Raw genomic sequence first — 27,707 nt, 5'->3', positions numbered from 1 at the left:
GGTAGTTTCCTTTTTGTTATCTTCGTCTCTTATTCCTTCATCTCTCAGTGTGTTAGGAAAATTAAAATACCAAAGAGATACTAATAGTTTTACAAATCAGTTTATGTTGGACCTGTTGATTGCTGACCTTGTTCTTCATTACTCTGCATTAGCTTTATACTAGTGCAAATATGTATTTTTATTCACAAGGATAGTCCAGTTTGTTTAAAGTAGCTTTAAAGAATTGAACAATTTTCTAATGTCAAGATGCAGAAACTAGATTGCAGAGTGCTGATGTTTTTGTTTATTCACAGTGCAAAATGGTATAGGTGGACGCCAATACAAAATGCAAAGGAAGTTCTACTAAAGTTTAGTTAAAGGAAGAGATAAACCAATTGAGCATTTCTGCCTAACATTAATGTTAAAATAATTAGAGGCCAAAGAACTAATTAGGCTTCAAATGCAAGCACAGTGCCAAGGGTCACTGATAAACATTTTGGGACCCCAAGGAATGAAGTTGCCAAAACTCTATCAATTATTTTGCACTGCTCTATTGAATCTTGATACCCTGGAGATTAGTCAATATTGTACACGTTTTAACAAAAATCTACAGTTTCTCCAGTTAGCCACAGGTCAGTAGAATTAACTTTGATGGGAGAACAATTTATATAATTCAGGATTAAATTATCAATATATAGATAAAAAGAAAAATGGTTAGAACTCGCAAGCACAGGAATGATGGTGCTTGACTTATTTCACGGAATTCCTTAAAAAGGAAACCTAAATGATAGATGGGGAAAATAAAGTGGATTTGATGCCTTAAAGGAAATTACTAGAAAAGATTAGGGGAACTGGAATTAAGGCAAACATAATAAAGTGCAACAGTTCAGGGGTGAAGGGCAGTCTTTCCAAGGTGAAAGGAAACAAACTGTGCTGTCCCAAAGAAAACATTTTGGGACATATCCTTTTGTAATGATTTTTTATATCCATGCAAAAACAATGGTGTAGAAATGTGCAGATGATACATATAGTCCAAGGCCCTTGCCATTATATTGATACAAGATGCGAGGCAATGGTGCAAAAATTTATAAGAGAAACTCTTTCAAAAAAACTGAGTTCCAAAACAACGGAATTCCCATTTGGAGTTAATGAATCAGGTAGATATTACATCAATGATGGAAAAGAAATGGAAAATAGGTTTGGCAACTGATTGGGCAAATGACACTATGGTGGGGGCTGGGTCAGGGAAGAAGTGATGATGCAGTATACAGCACTTAAGCCTGGTTGAATTGAATGCATTATTTAGGAGTCGCATAATATGAATTTTAGAGCCATATTACTAAAAGAAATCATTACATCCATGCTTTTTTTTTACTCTTCATCTCTAGATATGGAGGATCAGATGACAGCACACATGACGTTAAAAGTTGTGTGGGGTTATTTGTGCTGTCTCAAGCGAGATACCCAAAATGGAAAGGAACATACCACCTTCTTTGGTCCTGTCTCCTGCATTGAAGAAATGCCCTGTCTTTTCAAATACTCTTCAATCTTCTCTTCATCCATAGAATCCACTGGAATGCTTCTCCACAACTTCTGAAATTCTACATCAAAATAAAGGCTTGATTGTTATTATCATCATTGAGTTTTTATTCCTAGTTGTTAATGAAAAGAATGGATTGAATGGTCAGAATCAACCAACTGACGTTGCTGCTGACTTCAGTTAAAAATAAGCTTTTGTTCAAAATTCTCCCAGCAGGCGTTTGTGGAAACCTTGGAAGGATTCTGCATTATGCAGCCCTGCACACATAAGAGTATGACAGCATAAAAGGGACAAAACATAAAAAGAAATTATAAGTAACTCAAAAATAAAACTGAAACAATTTTAAAATAGTTAACAAGCCAATAGAGATTCAAAATAAATTCTTGGAAAGATTTAAAAATTTGGTAAAACTAATAACCCACCTAGAAGTACCTTTAGATTAACAAACTCTACGACAGTCCCTTGTAGCCATCCCTTTCTTTTAAAATCAGCAGAAGAATATCCCTTGTGCCTCCTTAAGACCCAATGCAAATTTTAAATGACAAGTTCATAAGGAAAGTGTTAGGCAATTAGCCGAAGCTCCTGCTCCCTCATGGAACTCCATGAGTTGTTCAGCATTCAAGCACAGCTAAATGGTTTGTGGGAACTCACTGACAACACTTGCACAAGGTTGCCTGAAAATTCTGATATTGCTGGCAGGTTCACACTGTTTAATGGCAATGAAACCATCCAGATACATTACATGCAAAGCACAATAAAGTACCAACATTTCTGCAGCTGGGAGGGTACATGCACTCTGCTGCTCTGTTCTATAGGCCTCAACAAAGCAGCAAGTTGGGTGTGACAGTAAATGAATGCCAGAATGCAAGTAAGTTCAACCATTGTAATTGGTAGCTTTAGGACTGGATGATATTTATCAAATAAATACTCAGAATCAGTATCAAAGATTCACAAACAGCATAAAAGAAAGAACTCACAGAGTGTGTCTTATCCTATAACACCACTCCATTCTTCTTTATGACTGAATAGCAACTGCATTTTGATAATCAAGTTAGTTTTTATACCTCTGTCACAGAGTTCAGAAAAATGGTACTGGTGACCTAGTAATAGAACATAGAACAGTACAGCACTGAACAGGCCACGTGGCCCACTATGTTGTGCTGATCTTGATGCCAATTTAAACTAAATGTCCTCCTTCTGTGTATCATGCACATCCCTCCATTACCTTTATATTCATGTGTCTATCCAAAAGCCTCTTAAACTCCACCAAACTGCCTGCTTCCACTACTACCCCTGGTAACCCATTCCAGGCACTTACCACTCTCTGCGTAAAAAACTTGCCCCTCACGTCGCATTAACCATAAAAGCATGTCCTCAGGTGTTTGACATTTCTACCCTGGGGAAAAGATTCTGACTGTCTACCCTATCTATGCCTCTCATAACTTTAAAAACCTCTACCAGATCTCCCCTCAGCTTCTGTTGCTCTCAGGAGAACAACCCAAGTTTGTCCAACCTTTCCTTATAACTCATACCCTCTAATCCTGCAGCATCCTGGTAAACCCCTTCTGCACCCTCTCCACATCCTTCTTATAATGGGGTGACCCATTATAATGGTGCAATTTAGTCTTCTTAGATCCTCAAGGAAATGGAAGCCAAAATCAAATGTATTATACTTGGAAGATCATCATTTTAAATCTGTGATAGCAACTTTCCTGCAAATATGTCACCTGTCTCAAATCAAAAAAGACAAGTCTTTACTCATTTATTTATTCGACTCAACTAATTTTAAGTCACTGCATGCATTTAGCAGGACATCAGCATTTAATACAGAGCTTAACTGTAGATAAGAATTTGTGAATTTTAACTTATGTTCACTAAACTATTCCATCGAACGTGATGGCGACTGTGCCCATAACTTTGATCCTTAGATTGTCCGAGTGGCTAATTTGCTAATATACTCGTTGTGGTGTATTTGAATTTGAAATCCAGAAAAATTTGGAGTTTTAGCAATGGTATAGCCACCTTCCTAACAAAGAGATACATTGCCAATCTCACTGTTGCAGTAAAATATGGTCCAAAATACTTCCTGTCAGTAACTCTGCTTTGCTCACTAACAACTTTTAGCATTAATAAAAGGAAATACTACCAGGTACAGCAGTGCAACATCTTGAATTTCTAAATCCGCCACCTTCATTATCTCACTGGTAAACTGGGATGCAAGGAAGCCTCCGTCCTTCAGAGTTGTCAGTTGTCTTCAGCTGTTTAAATCCATTTCCTCCAGTACAATGGCTAAAATCTCTATAAGGTCAGTCCTTGATCTCTTCACAACTCTGTTTAGTTTCCACCAATGATAGCTAAACATATGAGAATGTTGGTGAAGAAAGTCTTGTTACAATTGTATTGGGTTTTAGTAATTCCCCTTCTGGAGTGTTGTGCAAAGTTTTAGTCTCATCAGCAGATTACCACAATCTTTAAAAAGCACACAGCGCCAGCACACATCTCAAAAGACGATTAGGAAAATAAGAGGTAAGTATTACTTTCCACCTCATTTGGCTACCTGCTATCACCATTCATCCTTAACCTCATTGATCTTGAGAATTACCTTCCCACTCCAAACTCCCTGATTATGAGGTCACATGAGAAGTCCATGCCCATTGGTTCCTCAACTTAACATATGCATCTCTTCAGGTTTAGCTTATAGTGATGTTCCTGGGTGTGAACATCACCAACAGCCTGTCCTGGTCAAATCACATAGATGCCACGGCCAAGAAAGCTCACCAGCGCCTCTACTTCCTCAGGAGGCTAAAGAAATTTGGTTTGTCCCCTTTGATTCTCACCAACTTTTACCGATGCACCACAGAAAGCATCCTATCTGTTTGTACCACGGCTTGGTACAGCAACTGCTCTGCCCAGGACCGCAAGAAGCTGCAGAGGGTTGTGGACACAGCCCAGCGCATCACGGACACCAGCCTCCCCTCCTTGGACTCTGTCTTTACCTCTTGTTGTCTTGGTGTAGCAGCCAGCATAATCAAAGACCCCACCCGGGACATTCTCTCTTCTCTCCTCTTCCATCGGATAGAAGATACAGGAGCCTGAGGGCACGTACCACCAGACTTAAGGACAGCTTCTACCCCACTGTGATAAGACTATTGAACAGTTCTCTTGTACAATGAGATGGACTATGACCTCACGATCTACCTTGTTGTGACCTTGCACCTTATTGAACTGCACTTTCTCTGTAGCTGTGACACTTTACTCTGTACTATTACTGTTTTTACCCGTACTACATCAATGCACTTTGTACTAACTCAATGTAACTGCACTGTGTAATGAATTGACCTGTACGATCGGTTTGTAAGACAATCTTTTCACTGTACCTCGGTACAAGTGACAATAATAAACCAATACTGTGAAATAGCCTTGAAAAGGTCTTTATCCAAGCCACGTCACCACTGTGATAACTATGATCAACCATGCGTCCCCAGTCTTCTCAATTTTTCTGCAGCCCATTACACAATTGACCACTTAATTTCCTTCCAGATCTCTAGTCTAATACCCTACTGAATTGTACCCTTTAGCACATTTCCATTCTTATTTCATTAAAACACAGCCAGAGTCCACTGCAGTGGTTCCCCTTTCCAATCCTGCACTATTACCTCTCCCATTTTCAAAGATCCCTCACTGACTCTTCTATTTCTACCTCTCAGCAACGTTATTTGACTGTATTACAGCTTGTGCTCAAATACCTCCTTAGACCACTCCACTGCCTCAAATTTGTCACACCATTTAGCTGACACCTGACATAAGCTAAGCAGATATTTTGTGCAATTAAACATAGAGAAGACTGAAGCCATTGTCATAGAGAGATACAGCACAGAAACAGACCCTTCAGCCCACCAAGTCTGTGCTGACCATCAACCACCTATTTACAAAATCCTACATTAATCCCATTTTTTATTCTCCCCACATTCTCGTCAAATCCCCCCAGATTCTACCACTTACCTACACACTAGGGGCAATTTACAGTGGCCAATTACCTACCAATCTGCACACCTTTGGGATGTAAGAAAAACAAAGGTATACCAGAGGAAATCCACTCAGTCACAGGGACAATGTGCGAAATCCACACAAACAGCACCCAAGGTCAGGATCGAACCCAGGTCTCTGGTCCTGTGAGACGGAGGATCTACTAGCCATACCACTGTACCACACATTGTTTTTGATCTGGGCCACAAATTCAACCACCTGGCCAATATCCCACTATTTTGTCCAAAACTGAGCCAGAGTATTCACAACCTTCGTGCTGGAGTTTGATGCAAAACTAAATTTTTGTTCACATTTTTGTTCTATTACTAAAATTACCTAATTCTATAACAATTCCCTCTCCATGTTTGTGTCAGCTTATCAGCTGCTGACAGCCTCAACCATACCCTTGTTCTCTCTAGACTTGCCTATTCTGATTACTGGCCAGCCATCTATCTTCTACTTGTGCTCAGCTAAAACCATGCTTCTCCGCTCTTACCTTGGTTCAATTACTCCTGCTTGCCGATTTACATTTGTTGCCAACCCTACAATTCAATTTAATTTTTTTTTATTCATGTTGAATCAATAGTCTCACCCCAACTCGCCCCTTATCTCTAGAAACTTTCCCAGTTTTACAAGCTTTCTATATCACTGTACCCCTCAATTCAGGCCCCTTGCAAACTCCTGAATTTAACTATGCCACCACTGCCAATCACTCGTCCCAAACTCTGAAAAACCCTCCCTAAGCTCTACACTTCTTTAATGTCTTGTCCTCTAATTCTTCCACACATTCCCTTCTGTGATTTGGTATCAATTTTTTGTTTAATCGTACTCCTATTAAATAACTTGGTACTTTAGGTTAGAGATTCTATATTTGCAAACTGTTGTAAAATTTTAATCTTCACTCAACCAAATTAAAGGTAGCTTTATATTGCAATGCACTAGTAGGTTCTGTATGAATAGGTACTGAAATAAAGCTGACCGAATGACTGAAAAGTACATTAGTTAAAAACATCTTACCTTCATCCATCGTGAACTGGCAACTTTTGTCATTATAGAAGAGAATCTTCTTTTTATCAGGACGTGTTACAAAAACAATTTGGTCTCCCAATACCTATAAGAGGTACAAATATACACGTTTTCAAAATTCATTAATTTAAATAAAACAAGTAAAAACATATGCTAATTGAGTTGTTTGTTTTGATTGTTCATAAAGCACCTGTTCTTAAAAGACATTCAATTGTCTAGATATGCTGAAAGGAATATGAAGAAACAAGCAGTATATTACCATGCTGAACTACTGTTAAATTTGCTGTGCACTATGGGTTCAGGAAAGGTTCCATTTGATTGGAAAATAGCAAATCTAACTCCTATTTTCAAAAAGGGAGGGAGACTGAAAGTAAATAAACTACAGGCCAGTTAATTTAAGATCTGTGAGAGGGAATTGCTAAAAATGTATTAAAGACATAGCACAGCACATAGACGAATTTAAAAGAATTAGGCAACACAGTTTTGAAAGTATTTAATACGTTGGCATATCAATGATTTCTGCTGAAAATAAAAAGTTCATGGAGAGGAGATTGGCTGGCTAACAGAAAGCTGAGTATAAATGGGTATTTTTCTGGTTGGCCATAGAGATTGACAGGGGGACCACAAGTTTTTACTTAATATAAATGATAGATAAATGCACTAAAGATATGGTTGTTACATTTGCTGATGACACAAAGGTAAGTAAACAGGGTAAATTGTGACAAGGATGCAAGGAGGCTACAGAGAGATACAGATAGGTTAAGTGAGTGGGCAAAGACCTAACAAATGGAGTACAATGTGGGAAAATGTGAAATTGTCCATCTTGATAGAAAGAAAGAAAGCATATTATCTAAATGATGAGAGACTGCAAAAGCCTTAAGACACAGAGGAATATGCATGCCCTAGTTTGTGATTCACAAAAGGCTGGTGTGCAGCTAAGTAATTAGAAAAGCTAACAGAATGTTACTGTTTATTGCTACGGAAATTGAATTAAAAAAAAGAATGAGGTTAAGCTAAAGTTAAGTGGGGTATTGGTAAGACCATAAGTGGAATACTGCATTGGTCTCTTTACTTAAGCAAGAATATTAATGCATTGGAAGCAGTTCAGAGACAGTTTACTGTACCAATAGGTGGAATGGGATGAGTTGTGTTATGAGGAAAGGTTAGACAGGCTAGGCTTGTATCCACTGGAGTTCTAAACTTCTAAAAAGAGGGGACTTGATTGAAATATACAAGATCCTAAAGGGTCTCGACCTGTTGGACCTGGAGAGGATGTTTCCTTTTGTGCGCGAATCTAAAACCAAGGATCACCGCATAAAAGCGAGTCACCCATTTAAGGCACAGATGAGGAAAAATATTTCCTTTCAGTGTCATGAGCTTTTGGAACCCACTTCCTCAAAGAGCAGTGAAAGCAGAGTTGCTTAATATTCTTAAGAAAGAATAAACAGATACTTGATTAGCAAGGGAGATGAAATGTTACTATGGGAAGACAGGAATGCAAAATTGAGATTACAATCAGATCTTATTACACAGCAATCAACAAGTAACAGAGAGTAGGCAGAAATGGGATATTTTCTAGTTGGCAAGATACAACTAGCAGTGAATCATGCCACACTTTACCAGATATGAAAAAGAATAGACAAGTTAAACAACAATGAAGGTTAAGAGTACCAAATACAAACTGAGAAAAGTCAGGACTACTGTTAAAACAAGTATTTAGAAAGAATGGTTTATCTGGGAACTTTCATGGAAGTTAAAACTCTACAACCTTTCCAGAGGGAATAAGACCCTATAATTATTTGGTTATAACAGTATTCATTACTTGTCACTTTTGTAATCAGTCTTATTTTTTCCTTAAGGTGTACTTGCAGTTGATAATTATCTTATATCTTCCGATGTCCTTTGGAGAGGTAAATGTATGTTTACAATCCTTTCTGCACCCAGCAGAAGCTTGGTATGAAGTTTGCACACCAAATCTATCCTTACTCCTGTTTATTTTCCTTAAGTATGTGTGGTTGGTTTCTACAGACGGTATCACTGAATATTAATAGCCTTGATTAACCTTTTGAAAAACTGGAACATTAACCCTCTTTGTGGAATATAAGGCAGAAATTGGCTTCCTTTATGAAAGATAGTCTTCTCCTGACATTGAGCAGGTCTCTTTTTGTCTACTCCGTGCAGACCAACATTGACTACCAATTATGTCGCCAACAGCTTGATCAGGTTTGCAGATGACACGAAATTAGGAAGTGTTGTTGATGGTGAAGACCATAGATTACAGGGGGATCTTGATCAGTTAGAGAAGTGGGCCGAGGAGTGGCAAATCGATTTCAATACAGATAAGTGTGAAGTGATGCATTTTGGAAAGTCAAACCAGTGTAGGACTTGTACCATGAATGGTAGGGCTCCAGGGACTGTAATGGAACAGTGGGACCTAGGAGTACAAGTGCATAGCTCATTGAAAGCGGCATCACAGGTAGACAGGGTGGTGAAAAAGGCGTTTAGCACGCTGGCCTTCTTCAGTCAGGGCATTGAGTATGGAGTTGGGACATTATGTTGCAGTTGTACAAGTCATTGTGAAGCCGCACTTGGAGTACTGTGTACAGTTTTGGTCACCCTGTTATAGGAAAGATGTGGTTAAACTGGAAAGAATGCAGAAAAGATTTATGAGGATGTTGCCAAGACTAGAGGGCCTGGGTTATAGGGAGAAGTTGGCCAGGATAGGTCTTTATTCCTGAGAACATAGGAGAATGAGGGGGAACCTTATAGAATTTTTTAAATTATGAGAGGCATAGATAAGTGGATGGTAACAGTCTTTTACTCAGGGTAGGGGAGTCCAAAACTAGGGGGCACAGATTTAGGATGAGGGGGAAGATTTAAAAGGGTCCTGAGGGGCACTTTTTCACGCAGAGGGTGGTGAGTATATGGAATGAGCTGCCAGAGAAAGTGGTTGAGGCAGGTACAATAGCATCACTTAAAAAGCACTTAAATAGGTACATGCAGAGCAGGGCTTAGAGGGATGTGGGCCGAAGGCAGGAATTTGGGTCTAGCTGGGTGGGCACCGTGGTTGGCATGGACTGGTTGGGCCGAAGGGCCTGTATCCATGATGTATTGCTCTATGAATTGCAACATTTTAGTTTATTTACACAGCAATGATGTTTCATCTGAGATGTAGAGCATTCCTATAACTATCAATAATATACAACATGAATGTGGGGTTTATCCCCCTCACTTTTACAAGCCTAAACAATATTATAAGTGAGATATTTCAATGGGCCAGATTAGGGTGATAGCTAGGTGCTGATTCCATAGAGAACCACCAACTAGCTGCATATGCACATCAGCACATTCTGGGACTTCCATGCTTGTGTACTGCAGATGAGAATGTGCTGTAGGGGTGAGAATTGACTCCACGGGTGGTCCATAATATCCTGAGCCAAGGTGCCTGATCCACTTCCGAGCTGACCCACCGGCTTTACACTAGTAATTGCTCATCCATCCAGCACAGCCCCAATCACTCCTGTGAACTTACCAGGTTTGTTTTACTTCAAGCAAATAAAAAAAAATAGGTAATTAAAAACAATGATATTAATTTAATTTTAAATTATAAATGTGATTTCCATTGCTTCTAATTATCTTTGATCATAAGAATTATTTAGAAACAGTGGGAAGGATTTTAGTTTCTGTTGCTAGTGATCCATGGCCTGCTCCACTTTGCAGAACAATCGAAGCCACAATGTAAGGAGAATGATAGGAGTCACCATGCTTCAAAAGGCAAGCACAAAATGGGGCTCGTGCAGTGGAATGAATGGAAAGCACCAGCTGGGTTCATCGAGACCTAGCCCAATACGTTCTCAAATTAAAGATGAACATGATTTCTAGTACTAAATCCTTTAATTCATAAATGATCATTACTCAAATATAACTATCTTGTGTATAAAGGGCCACAAATTCTATAATATAGTACAACAATTTTGTGTGCTATTGGATTGATTTCCCATTTTATCATGTACAACGTGCCAACACCTCCAAGCTGCATGTTTTGGCAATCTATATCCAATTCTCCTTATCAACCTTCCCACTGAAATTGTATCACATTTGGCCAATTAGGAAACAGTGCTGGCAAACCTTGAGCTATATGCTTTTAATGGATAATCAACCACCTTACTATTGTTAAGGGATCAGATGTAATTGACTTGAGGCTGCAAGGCCCACAGGACTGGTTTACATGGCTAGAAAATCAAGAGGCAGAGAGTACTAAAACATTTCTCCAGTGACTATCTATTTGCCATGGATCCTTCAATGGAAGTCTCCATGGGTCTGCAACGCAAGTAGGGGCTACACAAGAGGGGTTAAAAGCAAGGTAAATTTTACACAGGACTTCAAGTGAGTAGTGGAAGATGGGCTCACTTCAACCGACAACACCCCACCTTCACACAGAGCCAACCCAAAAGTATTCAGGTAGCAACACTCCTACTTCAATATATCTGTATGTTAAGGTTATTAAAAAGAGTGGTGACAGGGATCTGTCACCTTCTCTAGGCAGAGCTTCAGGTGGACACCATGTCCAGAGTGCTCTGCATGAAGAGCTATTATACATCCATATCAATCCAGGAAGCAGTGACTGGTTCACGTAATACTTAATGGTTTGCAGTTCAGTGCGACTTTACCCACATCACTGATTCTCTCTGCTCAAGGATAGGAGACTTCATCTCCTCAGCAGAGACTGGTAGGCATCATGGGCACACTGATTGCTAGGGACTGCTTGCTTTCCAAAGGTTTAGTGAGTGATAGACAGCACTCACAATGTGCTCCAAGCACCTTTTAGAAACCAATCACATGGTTCACAAGAGCTATTGTTGCCTAAATATGCAAGCAGGAATTTCAATTTCTCATGGTCAATGCCATTTCTACAGAGCGTATACATTTCTCTTTCATTCTCAGGCAGTCCATGGTGGGCAGATAATAGCTGCCATATTGCATAGAATACTAGTTTTTTTGGAGGGGTGGGGGCAAAAATTCCTTCCTTACTTCCCCAATCCTCTCCAGGCTCCTGGTTGTACAGCAGAGCAGGAATAAGGAGGAGTAACATGTTTCTTGGGCATACAAGATGCTAATAGATGGGCTTCAACAAAAGCAGTTGTCAAGAGAAAGCAATTCTTTACCAAAGCAGCAGCCAGTAGATCAGTGGCTCAATCCCCCTCTCCAGAGGCTTGAATACAAAAATAAAGTCTGACTTAACCCCTGCTCAGGACAGAGGGTAAGGTAATGATTTAGGAAATGTAGCAGCTCATTAGTCTGAGTAAAGTGTTCAGATACCTTTATAGCTTTCTGTGCATTTGGTAGTCCTTCCTCTATGTCTTCTAAGAGGATCCCTCCCAAACCCCGCTGATCATGCTTGTCCAAAAGCCTTAAAAGAGCTTTTTTATCTCTCAAGTTGTACTTGGGTTTAAAGGCATATTTTCCATCTGCGGCATCAATTTTTGGATTGCTTAGTAGTGCCTGTGAAGAAGCAAAGAGATGTTACAGAAAAAACTTCAGGAAATACATCTATTATACCAACATAGCTATTTCCATGGAAGATAGCACAAAGTAAATGTTTCTCAGGGCATTAGTAATACTACTTATGATAATTATGGAGATTTGGAGCTCTGAGCTCTACCAGGTAGGAAAAGAGTTTGCATCAGACTAATGACACTCAAATTAGTAATATATGAAATTAATAGCTTTATATATTGATGCAATAGTAGATACTCTGTGACAATGCTGGCCCAGCACCAAGCTTAGATGTATGGGATGGTTTTCCTCTGTTGGATCTTCATTCTCCATCACAGCTACTCATGTATATAAAACTATCCCAGCTACAAAATTGCAAATTATCACAGAAACCCATCAGATTCACTAGTTTCTTTGAGAAAAGGAACTAGCCAAATAGCCAGTTGTTGTACCAAACTCTTAGTATAAAAACCAGAGTAAGAATAAAATTAGATGGACATCTAGCATATACTAGGCACTAGATTAGGACATAACAAATGTATATCGAACACAGTTAACCCTGTACTCCACCTCATTAAAAGTCTGGCAGGCATGTCCTCCAGGATTCATCCAGCTCAGTCACTGTTGGGGTACCAGTGGTGATGGACATTGAAGTAACAAGGGATGTTTAATACTGATTCATCAACAGATGGACACAAGTGGGTGGTAATCTACAGGTGGTATTCTTATTCTTGCTTAATGTGATGCTACAAGGCTTCATGCAGGTTGAGGACCCAATGCTACTCACTCCTAACTGTGTAAACTGTACCATCACCTCTGTGAGTCCTCCCCATCATGCAGACAGGACATATCTAGGTATTATGATGGATGGATGTGGAACTAGGGTTAAAATGTACAATCCTGTGAGTAAATTGCTGGCTAATTTAGGAGGACATCTTACAATTTTAAGCATACCTCTGCCGTTCAGATTCTGCTTCTGGCTCACTTGTAGTGCAACCCCAAAAACTGAATAGCAAGCTGTTCTATTGACCAAATCAAAAGACACCATCATCAATAGCAATAAGTTTTATGCTCGCAGTGCCATTGAATTACCAGCACATTCTAATGTGCCTCTTGGGTGCCTTATCACAACAGTTACAAGAAGCAATGACAAATTGCTTGGTCAAACAGGCAAGTTTCAAGGAGGAAAGAGATGATGAATTCAGACTAAATCTTATTGCCTTGACAGCTGAATGCCAGAATTGAAGCAACTGAGATATCTTGGAGAGTTGCATGAATAGAAGTGATTACATGGATTGACCATGGGGAATTTAAAAAACTTTAAAAAATTCTCCTACATCAAAAACATGTTCCACCCTACCATTTAAACCTTTTCTCTATCACAATCAAAGAATCACCACTGCAAAGTCCATTCTCATCTATTCTTTCTTAATCTGCCCTTCACAAAATGTGTCAACCCACATTCACGATCAAAATCTTGCCATTGAACATTGTCCATACTCCCACTGTGCCAAGCACAGGTCAGGCCAATACCCTTGAATATCTCAGTTTCCAATCCACATTTTTTTTCTGCCACTGGGGACAAAAAACTTCCCACAAATTACTTCAACATTTTAAAATTCTTATCTCCCTGGACTCTGGACTCCATTCTCATGCCATTTCTGCAGCTTCCAATCTGCCCAATCACAAATTGGCCTTCGCTTCTGATACTCTAATCCCCATTAAAACCAGAGTTTCCCATTATCACCCTCATAATTCTTGCTTAAATGCTGCCATTCCATGACATTTTCCAAAACTTCATCATTTTAGTATGCATGCTTCATGACACCCTAACTCACCATCACCTAAATCAACACTTGCTGTTGCTTATCTAACAAATAGTAATTGCTGAGCAAACATTTCCTCTAATGGTATGGATTCTAAAGCCTTTATGGTCCCAGTCTAACCTCTCCATCTGTTTGAGGAGTTAAGAAGGTCCTTAAAATCTACTTTTTTGAACTCCCTATATTGCTCAATGCCAAACTTTATTCAGTAATGCCAATGTCAAAGCCCTCATGATTTCTCAGTACAGAAATCATGAAAAGAAAATTAAAAGGAAACAAAAATTGAAAAGGCCCTTATCTCAAGAGGTTTGGAAAAAATAGAGTGAGAGTTATGTTGCAGCAATGTTAAACTCCATTTGTTAGATTCCACTCAGAGTAAAGTGTTCAGTTCTGTGTACTACAACTCAGGAAGAATACACTACTTTGGATGGTTGCAGTTCAGATTTAATAAAAGGATAACAAAGCTAAATAAGTTTATTTCTGAGGATGGTTTGCAGAGACTAATTTTATATTTCCTGAGTCTAGAAGATTGGGGGGTAATTTAACTGAGATGCTCAAGACATTTAAAAGACTTGATAGCTTAGACTATTTTCACTTCACTCTTCACCAGTAGGTGATCCCAGAAAAAAGTGGTGCAAGCTTAAAATTATGAGTTGAGTCATTCAAATATGATATTATGAAAAACATCATTCAAAAAATAGCTGCTTTGGAAACTATAATTAACACATCTGTTAGGGTGTGGAAGATTGCTAAGAAACAGAACAGCCACAAGCTAATTAAATGGCAAACTAGGTGTGAAAAATTGAAGTTTCTATACCTGCCTGTTCCTGAGTTTATCCCTTCCTCACAGACTTGAGGCAAGATGTCTTTTGGAATAAACAAACTCCATCTGCTCTCTCAAGTGGATGAAAAAGATTTCAAAACACCAAAGCAAGATTGTTCTGTTTATCATCTGGCCAATGTTTATCTTTCAAACAAAATAAGGTTATCTGGTTGTTTCTCATTACTCATGGTCCCCTCTGAGAGCAAATTGGCTGCTGTTTCACTCCAATATTGACTACATTTTAATTAGCACAATTAATTATAAACTGCTTTTATATATCTAAATGTTATGAAAAGTACTTTATAAATTTAGGCAATTTTGTCTTCTATTTCATTTGCAATGTTCAATGATACAGTTAGGTAGATTGGTAAAAATTGCAATCCCCTGCTACAAACCTTTCTTCTTTCTATTCTGAAGAATACTAAAGTTACTTGTTGGATGCCTGTCAAGTAACAGTTGTACAAATGCCTCACCTCAGTCATTAACCATTGTTTCTGCCTCATGCCGATATCCAAGAGTTTAGTCTCATCCAGAATTTCATCCAAAGTCAATGGATGGGTATCTCCGCGTTGGTGGCGAGTCTGCATATAAAAGAGTAAATTTAATTAACAAAAAATGCATTTATCTAATACCCTTTTCACACCAAAATATCATCAGTCCCATCTCAGGAGCGCCGCCAAAAGAATACATAAGGAGATATTAGTGCAGACGATAGAAGACTTGGCTATAAGGTGGAATTTAAAGAACAACTTAATGGAGGAAAAAGACAGAAAGACGAAGGTGTAGGGAGGAAATTTCAGAATCTATGGCCTCTACGGCTGAATCATGGTTGCCAATGATGGAGTGTTTAAATTTGGGAATGGACAAGTGATTAAACTTGGAGTGCTGGTACCCCAGAGGGCTGTAGGACTGGAATATATTCATTAACAGGGAGGGCAAGACGACAGGGGGATTTGAAAATCAGGATAAGAATTTTAAAATGGAGCCATTGTATAAATGCAGTGCTACTAAGTGTTTAGTTTATCCAGAAACAGCTCAGCTGGCCCACAACGCAGTTGTCAGTGTTTAGACTTCAAGTGAAAAAAGTAATCCAAAACAAAATCTGTCCCATATCAACTGTCTGTGATGAATTCAGAAATAACTTCTTAATGATAAAAACCTGTAATTCACTGGAGTATTTGTGACAATTAACATAACTGTATTTAAGAAAAGCTAGATAAATACATGAAGGCAGTGAAAAGAGTATGTTGAAATTAATGTGTAAAGACAAAAATATGTAAAAGTGATAAACTTTTGTGGCATACCAGAGGCAGCAAAATTACATTCAATGGTATAATGAATGTATCTTGTCCACCCAGACGCTACTTCATTATGACTGTATTAATGCACAGACATTAAATGTTCTTTCTTCTCCCTTCACCATCAGGGGTTTAGATAATGACATACATTTTTAAACTTAATTCAGGTTTTTTTCTTAAAAAGTTAATTCTTCTGAAAAAAACATCTAATCAAGCTAATGATAACTTACATATTACATAATGCCATTCTCATTGAAAAACAAAGTTCCAAGATGCCAAACAGATTCAGGAACACAAATGGATGTAGAGATAAAAAAGGATATTAAGAAATATGGCCAAAGATTTTGTCCAAGAATATTAAGGAGACAATAGGGAGGCAGAGAGACACAGTCACTTAAGTAGTGGAACTCTAACCTACGAGCAAGGATAACTTAAGACAATGTCACGAATGGTAGACTGCAGTGAAGGGGGCATGCACAAGTAAACAGACCCAAAACTCAAAGGATGGGTTGTAGAGGCTGCAAAGATTGGGAGAAATAATGGTAAGTGGAGGTGGCGTGGTAGTGCTGGGGAATATCTGATGAAAGGACATTGACTGGAAAAATCAACTGTTTCTCTCTCAACAACTGCTGTTTGAACTATTATGCCCGAAGTTTTTCCATTTTTGGTTTAGATCTTAGGCATTCACAGTACTTTACTTTTGTTTATCTGTAGAAAAAGACACGAGAAAAATAAAAAGCAGTGGACAAAATAGAAAAGGCACTGGAGTAGATAAAGGTCGTCCTCGGATTACAAACGCCCGGCTTATGGGCACCCCATACAAATGTTTCCATAAATATCATTAAATTCAAAGGAGAATCAGTCTTGAAAAAAATAACTGTATACTTGTAATCTCCCCACAGTAATCAAATGCCATTGTCTCTTAAGAAAGTTGCTTTGGAAACTGACAATCACCTCAATTGATACTTATGCAACGATACTCTATTAAACAATGTAACATGCACTGATACTTCAAGCTCATCAAAACTAGCCACTGAGCAAAGGTCATCCCGAATCTGTAATATTGTAACTAGATAGAGGAAGACAATCAATAAATGTTCATGTTAATTGGCCTTCATCAACACTATTCATTACAATACTGTGGAGGTATGGTTGTATCGAGTGATTTTGTTTATTTTCCGACTTATGAACAAATCAACTTATGGACGCCTGCAAAAACAAAAACTATTTGTAACTGGTGGACAGCCTGTAGTGTAATCATATCAAGTGAAAAAAAGCACAAGGAGGGAGAATACATCACAGTGAGAGCCACACAAAATATTTTCTAACATTGTTTCAGTCCCATGGCATGATCTGAAATCGGAATTGATTTGTCTGAAAGATTGCCAGAAATTTGGGAGGCAACAACATTCAAAAAGGTTGAAGTAGTAAAGGAGGTTTGAGATAAGAATATTACTTGTAAGAAGAGACAATCAAGACTTAATTTTTAAGAAATGGGTCAATGGTGTGCTGTTTAAAAGAAAAAAATCAATATCTAATGAAAAAAAACTAATATATAATTAATATACAGCATGGAACATTAGATAGGAGAAAATAAGCTGAAATACTTGATAATATTTTTGCAATCTTAGATAAGTCCAAGAATATTTATCATCCACTGAGAGTAAGAGTGGAGGGAGAGAATGTAGAGTGGAGGGAGAGAATGTAGATACAAGTAGCATGGAGAAGTATTTCACCATACACCACTGCCCCACACCGTGGGATATACACAGAAACTTGACTACTGCAGGCTGGATTTGCTGACATTGCTTCTATAAAAATGTGGAACCTTATAGATATTCATTGTCTATTTTAATCTAAAATTAAGAATGCTAACTATTAACCCCAAGAGTAATATATGAAAGTAAATTACCTTCATGTAGTTAACTATTTTAGCAAGAACTCCAAATTTGTACCCAGTGCTCCCTGGAAGTGCCCTGTATGAGAAAGATCCATTTTCTGTAAAAAAAAATATAATACCTTTATATAAAAAGGAAGCATACAAAATAAGCAATCTCATATTGCTACTTTATAAACCTATGTACAAAATTACTTTTGAGCTGCCACTTTTTGTTGTTTGGGAGTTCTATTTACTTAGGATAGCTTCAATAAATCTGTAAACACTGCAATCAGTATTGAAGCGATCAAGAAGGAAATCTCAGCTTATATTAACAAAAGAACAGATTTTCAAAGCACTTCTTGCATTTAAGAGCCTTCCATTTCAAAAACAAATTTACTTGGAATCAAAGGGTCTTACAGCACAGAAATAGGCTCTTTGGTCCACCACATCCATGCCAACCATCAAGTATCCATCTACACTAATTTCATTTACCAGCACTTGGTCTATGGCTTTCTATGCCTTGGCAATTCACGTGCTCATACAGATAATGTTTAAATGTTGTAAGGGTATCTTCCTCCACCATCTTCACAGGCAGTGCCTTCCGGTGCTCTGAGAGAAAATATTTTTCCTTAGACTCCCTCTAACTCTTATCCCTCACCTTAAGTCTATACCCTCTGGTTTTGGGCATAACCATTAGGAGAAGAAGTTTCTCACTATCCACATTATCTATGCCCCCCATAATCCTATATACCCTTATATGGTTTCACCCACCTCCTAGTAAATATCCTCTGCATACTCTCCAGTACTTTCATGTCCTTCCTAGAGTGTAGCGCCCAGAATTGCATCCAATACTCCAGCTGTGGTCTAACCAAGGTTTTATAAAGTTGTACCATAACTGCAATGCTTTTACATCCTATAACACAGCATCCCATATACTTCTTCACCACCTTATCTACTTGTGCAGCCACCTTTAAGAATCTCTGGACTGGTACACCAAGGTCCCTCTGTTTCTCAATACTCCCGGGGCCTTACCGTTCATGGTGCATGTCCTACCCTTATTAGATCTTCCAAAACAAAAATGCATGTAAATGTATTACTTATAAAGTCAACACTTATTGAACAGCAAGTTCCAACACTGCTGAATGAAATAATTGAAGCAAATTTACAAAATTATTGCCAGTGATAGTAGCAAATAAGGGCACCTATGCTCCAAGCATAATCTTGCTATTTTCTTTCCACAAGGAAGATAAAAATATTGAGTCTGGACAGGATTTTTTTTTAAGTGTGGACAGTCCCTCCATGTTAAGAATACTGTGTCCATCCTGGAAAGAATTTCACCATTCTTCCTCCATAATTATCCAAAAAACACATTTCAAAATTCATCCAAAGGCCTAGAATGTACAACTATGCAATCCAGATATAAAGGGTCTATGCCTTAAACTTGTTTGACTATATTTCAGAACTGATAAAATATGCTGGTAAATGTTTAACACCAATATCATCTTCCTCCAATTCACCTTTAAAGGAGGACTTTGGATGAGGTATCACTCCAAAGTAGTTCATCTTGCAGATGCTTTTATTAGAACCAGCTCAAATGACCTTCTCAATTTCTTCTTAGAACCCATATTAAGCAAATATTAGCACATGGTGAAAAATTACACACATTGCACACATTCAAATTGTTTCTTTTCAGTTCATAGATCTGAGGATCACAGTACAACCTAGGACTTCTGAGAGATACTTAATTTTCAAATGAATATACACAAGGGATATCACCCTGAATCCTGCAGAGTGATGTCAGTACAATCACCAGTGTTTGCTTCACTTCCCAGCCATGTTGATAGCAGCTCTGAGATTTCAGCATGTGTTCCAACTTGGAAATTCAAAAGTTGCTGTCAGCGATCTAACACTAACCTGAAGGCTGCCCTCAACACAGAGTTCTAAAAAGGAATAATAATTTTTTGCTAAATGCGTAGCATAGAAAACCTGTGAGAGGTCATTAGAGGGACAGAGAACTTACTTAAAACTATATTTAATCGAAGGGAATCACTGTGGGAGAGTCAGTAAAATGTTAATTTAAAGACTTCCAGAAGTGATATCAGTTTAACAATATACTCTTTAATCTTCTCAAGCAATTGTTAACATTTCTTATGGATTGTTAACTTAGATTTTGCTGAAAAGTGTTTCAAGGTTTACTTTTTGTTAAAACACTAAGGATATTTATTTTTAAATAAAGATTTTAGAAGGTTTTTGAATGTTTGGGCCAAGACTGGAGGCACGACTTAGCCGACTGTCAGAATTATTTTATTTCATGCACAGCACTCTGTGTGGTGACTCCTTTGCAACTTCAGACCCACAAAATTCTTAAGGCCTTGCCAAAAGGAATCCTCCCAGCATTTTCCCCAAGCTGCAGGTTGGAACATCACTTGAGGAAGGATCATTTAGTACATGCAGCAGATTACCTGAATTTGGTTTTGAGGCACCTCCCTGATCTGGCTTTGGTTTCTTCTTTTTGGAACTAGAGGAACCTGAAGAGCTGGGCACTTTACGTTTCTCAACGGCAGGAGTGGAAAGGGCACGCTTCTTGAACAGCTCCCTTTCTTTCAATAATGCTGGATCCATTTCTACAACAGCAAGAATTAAATGTGATTTTTAATAGCCTTTTACAAAAATGTGAAATCAAAACATTGCAATTCAAAGAAAACATGCAAAGATTGCTGATGCAAGACTATATTGTAGCAGCAAATGGGTCCAAATAGGTCAGGTTCCCACTTTGTTCAATTAAGGGATCTCAATGGTCACCGCAAACACACTTGACCTTTAGCCAAACTTCTGCTGAAAATCTCAAAAAATGCCCCACACAGTTTCAGCAGCTTTCTCGGAACCAAGGTTATCACATGAATAATGGTGTCTTAGGCAAGGCACCAGATGACCAGAATGCTTGTAACACAACGAAAGAAACTGGCAAAAGAAAAAGACAAAGAAGGAAAATACTCACATTCCATAACTACAAGATTTTACTTTAGTTTGTTCCGAGTTAAGGACTAGCAGCATTGTTGTTACTTTACAAGTACTGAATTTAAAGTACCCCTTCATGTCTCAACGAACAAATATATTCCCAGAAATAAACTCTCAACAAAAAACAGATATACAACAATATTTACAAGAAACAGTTATTCAAGTCCAGATGAATGGAAAAGCAATAAAACCTTAACTAATTTGAAACCATGGATATTTATAAAAATCTGCCGAAACAGAACAAGATAAGATTTCTGTATTAGTCACATGTACATCAAATCACACAGTGAAATACATCTTTTTGCGCAGAGTGTTCTGGGGGCAGCCCACAAGTGTCGCCATGCTTCCGGCTCAAACACACCTATCAATCCCCTGTCCCACCCTGATAAACTCTAACCCCCAGCCCCTCCAAATCCCACTACAGTACATCATCCAAAGCTTTCTGTGGAAGAGATTTTACAGCATGTCATGTCAATGGTATGGCTTATCTTATTCAAAACCTCCCCATTAGCAGAAAATGCTTCTCTCTTTCTATGCTATCAATTTCTTTAAGCATTCAAAAATCTAACAACCTTCTGTAAAGGAAATCTACCGTCCTTCTCCATTCTGATTTATGTGACTCCTGACCCAATGTGGTTGACTTTTAACACCTCCTCAGATGAGGGGAAATCAGGGATAGACAAGTGCTAACATTGCCAGCGAAGTCCAAATCCAGTGAATGAACAAACTGAAAGAAAAACAATCAACTCACATATTCCAGGCCAGGAATAGAAGCACTGAAATATGGAAGATCTGACTGTGTGCATGTAATCTCTTGCACTGGAACTTCCTGGTGAATCTAAGGCACAACTTGGAAGGATCACTAAATTATAGCAGAATAAAGTAATTAAAAAATGAATAATTTGTTGGCCTTTCCTAAGTGTGCCTGACTGCCGAGTATCTAATTATTCTAAATGGGTAAAAAATTTGTCTTCAATTTTAATTTTAGTAAACAGCTACTTACGTGGCTATTGTATCTAGAGGACTGGAATAACATTCAAAAACCTTCTCAAACCTTTACTTAAAAATAAATATCTTTAATGTTTTTAAAAAAGTAAACCTTGAAACACTTTTCGACAAAATCTAAATTAACAATCCATAAGAAATGTTAAAAATTGCTTGAAAAGATTAAAAAATATACTGTTGAACCGATATCACTTCCAGAAGTCTCTAAATTAACAAACTATGGTGCAGAACCCAGTTATTCTAGTCTTCTAGTGGGTTCATGAACTATTCTCTTTCAACACAGAACAAGTGAACTTACACTAATGCATTGATATCTGTCTGCCACAATTTTGCCTATTCAATAAATCAATCATACTCACTCTATAGCTTTTTTCCCCCTCTAAATCCCCAAATGCATCTCCCTCTAATTGCACTCCCCCAGGCAGATCAGCAAGTTGGATAGAGAAGCCCCTTAAATGTTGAAATGGTGTATCAGTCTCAGGGGGCTACATAAGTGGCATGGTGCTATGGTTTTAAAAAATGACTTAACACTACTGAATGTATTGACCACGAATATAAAAGTTTTACACTGTTTCTTCTTTTGTGTATTTTTCTGTTATGAATAAAGTTTAATTTTGAAATATAAAAAGATGGCAATAAAAGCAAATGTGTCACCTAGACAATCTACCCAGTCACAGACATTCTCTTTATTCTCTCCATACATCCTCCTGTCTGCAACTTAAAACACTCTTGTCACTTTGCTGATTCAGATTATAGGCTATTGATCTGAAATATTAACTCTACTTCTCTCCTCACAGATGCTGCCTATAACGCTGAGTAATTATTCTCTCAAAAAGGCCAATGATTCACCTTCATTTTAATATTAGCTAACAGTTTCACACAAAATATTATTGACTGCCTTCTAGGAGTTCAAACAAACCAAGTTCAAATCACTACCGTCTCCTACTTTGATAATTTTCTCAAACCGTTCAATTGTATTGTTGGGTGTGACTTATTCTTCATGAGTTCCCATTTGCACTCTCTAATCTGCTCAAACTTTTCTTATTTCATCCACTATTTTGCCATTAATTACATACCCATCAAGTCCTATAATTATTTCTAACATTTTGTTTTTATTCATTGGAAGCTCATGGCCATAAAATGAAAATTTTAAAGAGATCGTGCCAGTCAGTGTCTTAGTTCAAGGCGCTTAGAAGGGGCGGAATTTGTTAAGTGCATCCAAAAAAGTTTTTTTGAGACAATATATAGACAGCCTGCTACAGACAGGGCAGGACTCGAACCGATCTTAGAAAATGAAACTGGGCAGGTGGAGAAGTGTCAGTGCGAGAACACTTTGGGAACAGTGACCATATTTCTGAAAGTTTCAAGGTCATTATGGAAAGGGATAAAATTAATCCTCAAGTTAAGAGCTTGACTTGGGGTGGGGGGGGGGGGCACGGGGGTGGAGGGGAAGGTGAGGGAGGCTGATTTGAGTAGAGGGAGAAAGGACCTGGTGGTAGTAGATTGGGAGCAGATGCTTGTAGGTCAAGTGACAACTGACAAAGTGGAAGTCTTTCAAAAGAGAGTTAGTGATAGTCCAGGGCCAGCATGTTCCAAAGATGCCAAGATTAGGGAACATTGAAAGTCAGAGGATACTGAAGGATTGATCAGGAAAAAAAATGGCAGATATCAGCAACTGGGATGGAAGGAGTCTCTTGAGGAATATAGTGTGGAGAGAAATTAAAGAAAGAAATTAGGAAGGCAAAAAGGGGCCTTGAAATATCTTCAGCAAGTAAGATTAAGGAATACCCCAACACATCCTATGTGTATCAGGAGCAAGAGGACAGTCAGGGAAAGGAGTAGGTCCCCTTAGGGACAAAATGGGTAATACAGTAGCATGCAAAAGTTTGGGCACCCCTGGTCAAAATTTCTGTTACTGTGAATAGCTAAGCGAGTAAAAGGTGACCTGATTTCCAAAAAGGCATAAAGTTAAAGATGACACATTTCTTTAATATTTTAAGCAAGATTACCTTTTTATTTCCATCTTTTACAGTTTCAAAACAACAAAAAAGGAAGAGGGCCCGAAGCAAAAGTTTGGGCACCCTGCATGGTCGGTACTTAGTAACACCCCCTTTGGCAAGCATCACAGCTTGTAAACGCTTTCTGTAGCCAGCTAAGAGTCTTTCAATTCTTGTTTGGGCAATTTTCACCCATTCTTCCTTGCAAGAGGCTTCTAGTTCTGTGAGATTCTTGGGCTGTCTTGCATGCACTGCTCTTTTGAAGTCTATCCACAGATTTTCGATGATGTTTAGGTCGGGGGACTGTGAGGGCCTTGGCAAAACCTTCAGCTTGTGCCTCTGTAATCCATTGTGGATTTCGAGGTGTGTTTAGGATCGTTATCCTGTTGTAGAAACCATCCTCTTTTCACCTTCAGCTTTTTTAACAGATGGTGTGATGTTTGCTTCCAGAATTTGCTGGTATTTAATAGAATTCATTCTTTCCTCTACCACTGAAATGTTCCCTGTGCCACTGGCTGCAATACAAGCCCAAAGCATGATCCATCCACCCCCCTGCTATTGGAGCAGTTGGAGAGGTGTTCTTTTCATGAAATTCTGCACCCTTTTTTCTCCAAACATACCTTTGCTCATTGCAGCCAAAAAGTTCTATTTTAACTTCATCAGTCCACAGGACTTGTTTCCAAAATGCATCAGGCTTGTTTGGGTGTTGCTTTGCAGAATTCTGACGCTGAATTTTGTGGTGAGGACGCAGGAAAGGTTTTCTTCTGATGACTCTTCCATGAAGGTCATATTTGTGCAGGTGTCGCTGCACAGTAGAACAGTGCACCACCACTCCAGAGTCTGCTAAATCTTCCTGAAGGTCTTTTGCAGTCAAACGGGGGTTTTGATTTGCCTCTCTAGCAATCCTATGAGCAGTTCTCTCGGCAAATTTTCTTGGTCTTCCAGACCTCAACTTGACCTCCACCGTTCCTGTTAACTGCGATTTCTTAATTACATTACGAACTGAGGAAACAGCTACCCGAAAACGCCTTGCTATCTTCTTATAGCCTTCTCCTGCTTTGTGGGCATCATTTATTTTAATTTTCAGAGTGCTAGGCAGCTGCTTAGAGGAGCCCATGGCTGCTGATTGTTGGGACAAGGTTTGAGGAGTCAGGGTATTCATAAAGCTTTGAAATTTGCATCACCTGGCCTTTCCTAATGATGACTGTGAACAAGCCATCGTTCTGGCAAGCTAATGAAGGTCTGAGACCTTGGCAAAAGTTATCTGAGAGCTCAAATCTCCTGGGGTGCCCAAACTTTTGCATGGTGCTCCTTTCCTTTTTTCACTCTAAAATTGTACAAAACAAAAATATTACACTAATCTTGCTTAAAATGTTGAAAAGAATGTTTCATCTTTAACTTTATGACTTTTGGAGATCAGTTCATCTTCTACTCACTTAACTATTCACAGTAACAGAAAGTTTGACCAGGGGTGCCCAAACTTTTGTATGCCACTGTGTGTGTGTGGAAACAGGTGATGTGGGTGAGGTCATATATGAAGATAAGATATTTATTTATTAGTCACATGTACATCGAAACACGCAGTGAAATGCATCTTTTTGCATTACTGAGAATGTACCAGAGGCAGCCCGCAAGTGTCGCCACTCTTCCAGCACCAACATAGCATGCCCACAGCTCCTAACCTGCACGTCTTTGGAATGTGGGAGAAAACCAGAGGACCTGGAGGAAACCCATGAAGACACGGGGAGAACATACGAACTCCTTACAGACAGCGGAGGGAATTGAACCCAGGTTGCTGGCGCTGTAATAGCTTTACGCTAACCGCTACACTACTGTGCCGCCTCCTTATCTCGATTTACCAAGAAGGAAGACATGGAAGATGGTACGTTCAGGGAGGTTTACTTGGATAATCTGGAGCAGGTCAGTATTAAGGAGGAGGTGGTGTTAGATGTTAAGGGATGCATAGGGCTTAATGAGATCTATCCCATGTTCTGTGCAAACCAAGGGAAGAGATAGCTAGGCCACGACAGAGATTTTTGCATCTTCATTAGCCACAGGTGAGGTGCCAGAAGACTGGAGGATAGGTAATGTTGTTTCTTTATTTAAGAAGGGCAGCAGAGAAAAGCCAGGTAACTAAGGTCAGTGAGCTTTACATCAATGGTTGGGAAATTACTGGAGAAAAATTCCAAGGGATAGGATTTATGTACATTTGGAAAGGCAGGAGCTGATCAGGGATAGTTAGCATGGCTTTTTGCAGGGGCAAGCCTGCCTCACTAATTTGATTTGGGTTTTTGAGGAGGGAACCAAGAAGATTGATGAAGGCAGGACAGTAGACAAGGTCTATATGCACTTTAGTAAGGCATTTGGCAAAGTCCCACATGCAAGGCTGGTCCAGAAGGTTAAAGCACATGGGCTTGGTGATTGGAGGCAAAGGGAAGTGGGGAAGACTGTGACCTTTAGTGTACCGAAGGGATCAGTGCTGGGGCCCTTGTTGTTTGTGATATATATTAATGACTTGCATGTGAATGTAGGAGATATGATTAGTAAGTCTGCAGATGACACCATCGTTGGTGACGTTGTGGATAGAGAGGAAGGTTGTCTATTGCTATAGCAGTATACATATGAGATGGGAAGTTGGGCAGAGCATTGGCAGATGGAATTTAATTGTGACAAGTAAACTAAGAAACATTGACACACAGAGGGACCTTGAGGCTCAAGACTGTAGCTCCCTGAAAGTGGTAACACAGGTGGATAGGGTGATGAAGAAGGCATTTGGCATGCTTGCCTTCATTGATCAGGGTATAGAATATAAAAGTTGGGAAATTATGTTGCAACTTTATAAACCACTGGTTCTGGAGTATTGTGTGCAGTTCTGGTTGCCACACTATAGGAGGGATGTGGTTGTGCTGGAGAGAGTGCAGTGGAGGTTCACCAGGATGTTGCCTGGATTGAAGGACTTTAATTACGTGGAGAGATTGAATAGACTGGGTTGCTTCCCTGGGGTGAAAGAGGATGAGGGGTGGCCTGATAGAGATATATAAAACTAAGAGGCAGAGATAGGGTATATTGTCAGAATATTTCTCCCATGGTAAGGGTATTAAAAACAAAAGGGCATAGGTTTAAGGTGAGAGAAAGGAGTTTTAAAGGGGATCTCAGGGGATTTTTCTTTAAAAGACAGAGAGTGTTTGATAACTGGAATTCACCACCAGAGGAAGTGGTGGAGTCAGATACAATCACTACGTTTAAGAAACATTTATTCAGGCACTTAAATAGGCAAGGCAATAGAAGGACACGAGCCTGATGCTGGCAAATGGGATTAGTGTAAATGGGCAAAAAGGTTACCATAGAACCATAGTACAATACAGCACAATACAGGCCCTTCGGCCCATCATGTTGTGCCGACCTTCAAACCACTCCTAAGACTATCTAACCCCTTCCTCCCACATATACCTCTGTCTTAAGTTCCTCCCTAAGCTTATCTAACAATCTCTTGAACTTGACCAACGTATCAGCCTCCACCACCACCCCAGGCAGTGCATTCCATGCACCAACCACTCTCTGGGTGAAAAACCTCCCTCTGACGTCTCCCTTGAACTTCCTTAAAGCCATGCCCTCTTGTATTGAACATTGGTGCCCTGGGAATCCGAACCCAACCTCAGCAACAGAACTGGCATGGATATGGTAGCCAAAGGGCCGATTTCCGTGCTGTACACCTCAATGACTCTCTAAGACAGTGAAAGGTGATTTAAAAAAAGAGTATAGGTGCATGTGATGCAAGTTAGGGGAATCAATGAGTT

At 39.0% G+C, this 27,707-nt stretch overlaps 1 protein-coding gene across 2 annotated transcripts in view; it reads right to left on the bottom strand.

The window, feature by feature from the left end:
• Positions 1 to 27,707, bottom strand: part of gtf2e2 (general transcription factor IIE, polypeptide 2, beta) — a 32,163-nt gene that overhangs the window by 2,025 nt on the left and 2,431 nt on the right. The window contains exons 2-7 of one of the 2 annotated variants that reach the window (XM_052042291.1): positions 20,353 to 20,514; positions 17,924 to 18,009; positions 15,187 to 15,294; positions 11,891 to 12,073; positions 6,563 to 6,656; positions 1,465 to 1,580 (exon numbers count right to left, since the gene is read on the bottom strand). In XM_052042291.1, the coding sequence (XP_051898251.1) occupies positions 1,465 to 1,580; positions 6,563 to 6,656; positions 11,891 to 12,073; positions 15,187 to 15,294; positions 17,924 to 18,009; positions 20,353 to 20,512 (747 nt within the window). In that variant the 5' untranslated portion in view covers positions 20,513 to 20,514. The remainder of the gene's footprint in view (positions 1 to 1,464; positions 1,581 to 6,562; positions 6,657 to 11,890; positions 12,074 to 15,186; positions 15,295 to 17,923; positions 18,010 to 20,352; positions 20,515 to 27,707) is intronic. The other variant, XM_052042300.1, reaches the window with a different exon arrangement.

The sequence above is a fragment of the Pristis pectinata genome, chromosome 2 (assembly GCF_009764475.1).
Source record: "Pristis pectinata isolate sPriPec2 chromosome 2, sPriPec2.1.pri, whole genome shotgun sequence".
In the NCBI taxonomy this organism is placed as follows: Eukaryota; Metazoa; Chordata; class Chondrichthyes; order Rhinopristiformes; family Pristidae; genus Pristis; species Pristis pectinata.
The sequence above is the reverse complement of the archived record's forward strand: the minus strand, read 5'-3'. Positions and strand labels throughout refer to the sequence as shown.